Raw genomic sequence first — 885 nt, 5'->3', positions numbered from 1 at the left:
TGGTACCTGAGTAGGCGTCGTCTCAGCCGCCTGGATTTGAAAGTTCTGGGAGGGCTTCTGGGGGACGGTGGGGAGGGTGGCGGATGCTGCTTGCACCACCCGCAGAGCCTGCTGGGGGATCTGCACCACCTGCTGCTGCTCGGCCTTGGGGGGCACCACCTGCACCTGCTGGACCACAGCTGGTTGGCCTGCGCCAGGACTCTGAACAATGAGCAGGTTGTTTCCCGCCTGGATGATGTTGTCTGCAGTGGTCTCAATCAGCACCGTCTCCACCTGCTCAGCCACAGCCACAGAGGGCTGGGAGGCAGGCAGGCTCTTCTTCCTCACTTTCTTGTTAGTCTTAGACAGTGGGGTCAGGGGGCTTTCGGTGAGGAGCTGAGTGGGGGCTCCGGTGTCGCTGGCATTCACCAGGTTGTTGACAGGCAGAGTGAGCGTGACGTTGCCACCCCCACCTGTCAGCTTCACCACATTGGCCCCACTCTGCACAGGGGTAGTGGTTGTGCTTGACTTCTGGACGGGAGCTGGCTTGATGGGGACAGGCTTGTGACTGGACGGTGAGGGGGTGATGATGGCTTGGTTGGTGCCAGGGATGATCTGGATCTGGTTGGTGAGGCTGGGCTGCACTTGGATGGTCTGGGAACTGCTCGCCTGAATCTGAGGGACTGCCTGGTACTGGATGTTGGCATTTGATCGGGTCCCTTTGTTGATCACGGTGGGATTCTGGATAGCGAACACTAGCTGCCCTCCAGGATAGGAGGTGCTCAGTTGCGACCCCTGAATCTGAAGTATATTTCCTTTGGAGGACAAGATTCCAAAGCTATTCTTGCTGGGACTGAGAGGGAGAGGGGCAGGTTTGATAGGGACCAGTTTCCGTGGTGTGGGCTG

General features: G+C 58.8%; 1 protein-coding gene across 1 annotated transcript in view; it reads right to left on the bottom strand.

Moving 5' to 3' along the window:
* LOC103606931 (transcription factor Sp2-like) overlaps nucleotides 1-885 on the bottom strand; it is an 8,708-nt gene that overhangs the window by 5,276 nt on the left and 2,547 nt on the right. Inside the window, exon 3 of the mRNA XM_008591492.1 lies at nucleotides 7-882. Coding sequence (XP_008589714.1) covers nucleotides 7-882 — 876 coding nt within the window. The remainder of the gene's footprint in view (nucleotides 1-6; nucleotides 883-885) is intronic.

This window comes from Galeopterus variegatus, unplaced genomic scaffold (genome assembly GCF_000696425.1).
Source record: "Galeopterus variegatus unplaced genomic scaffold, G_variegatus-3.0.2 Scaffold6966, whole genome shotgun sequence".
NCBI lineage: Eukaryota > Metazoa > Chordata > Mammalia > Dermoptera > Cynocephalidae > Galeopterus > Galeopterus variegatus.
Note: the sequence above shows the minus strand (reverse complement) of the source record. Positions and strands in the feature narration are given on the sequence as shown.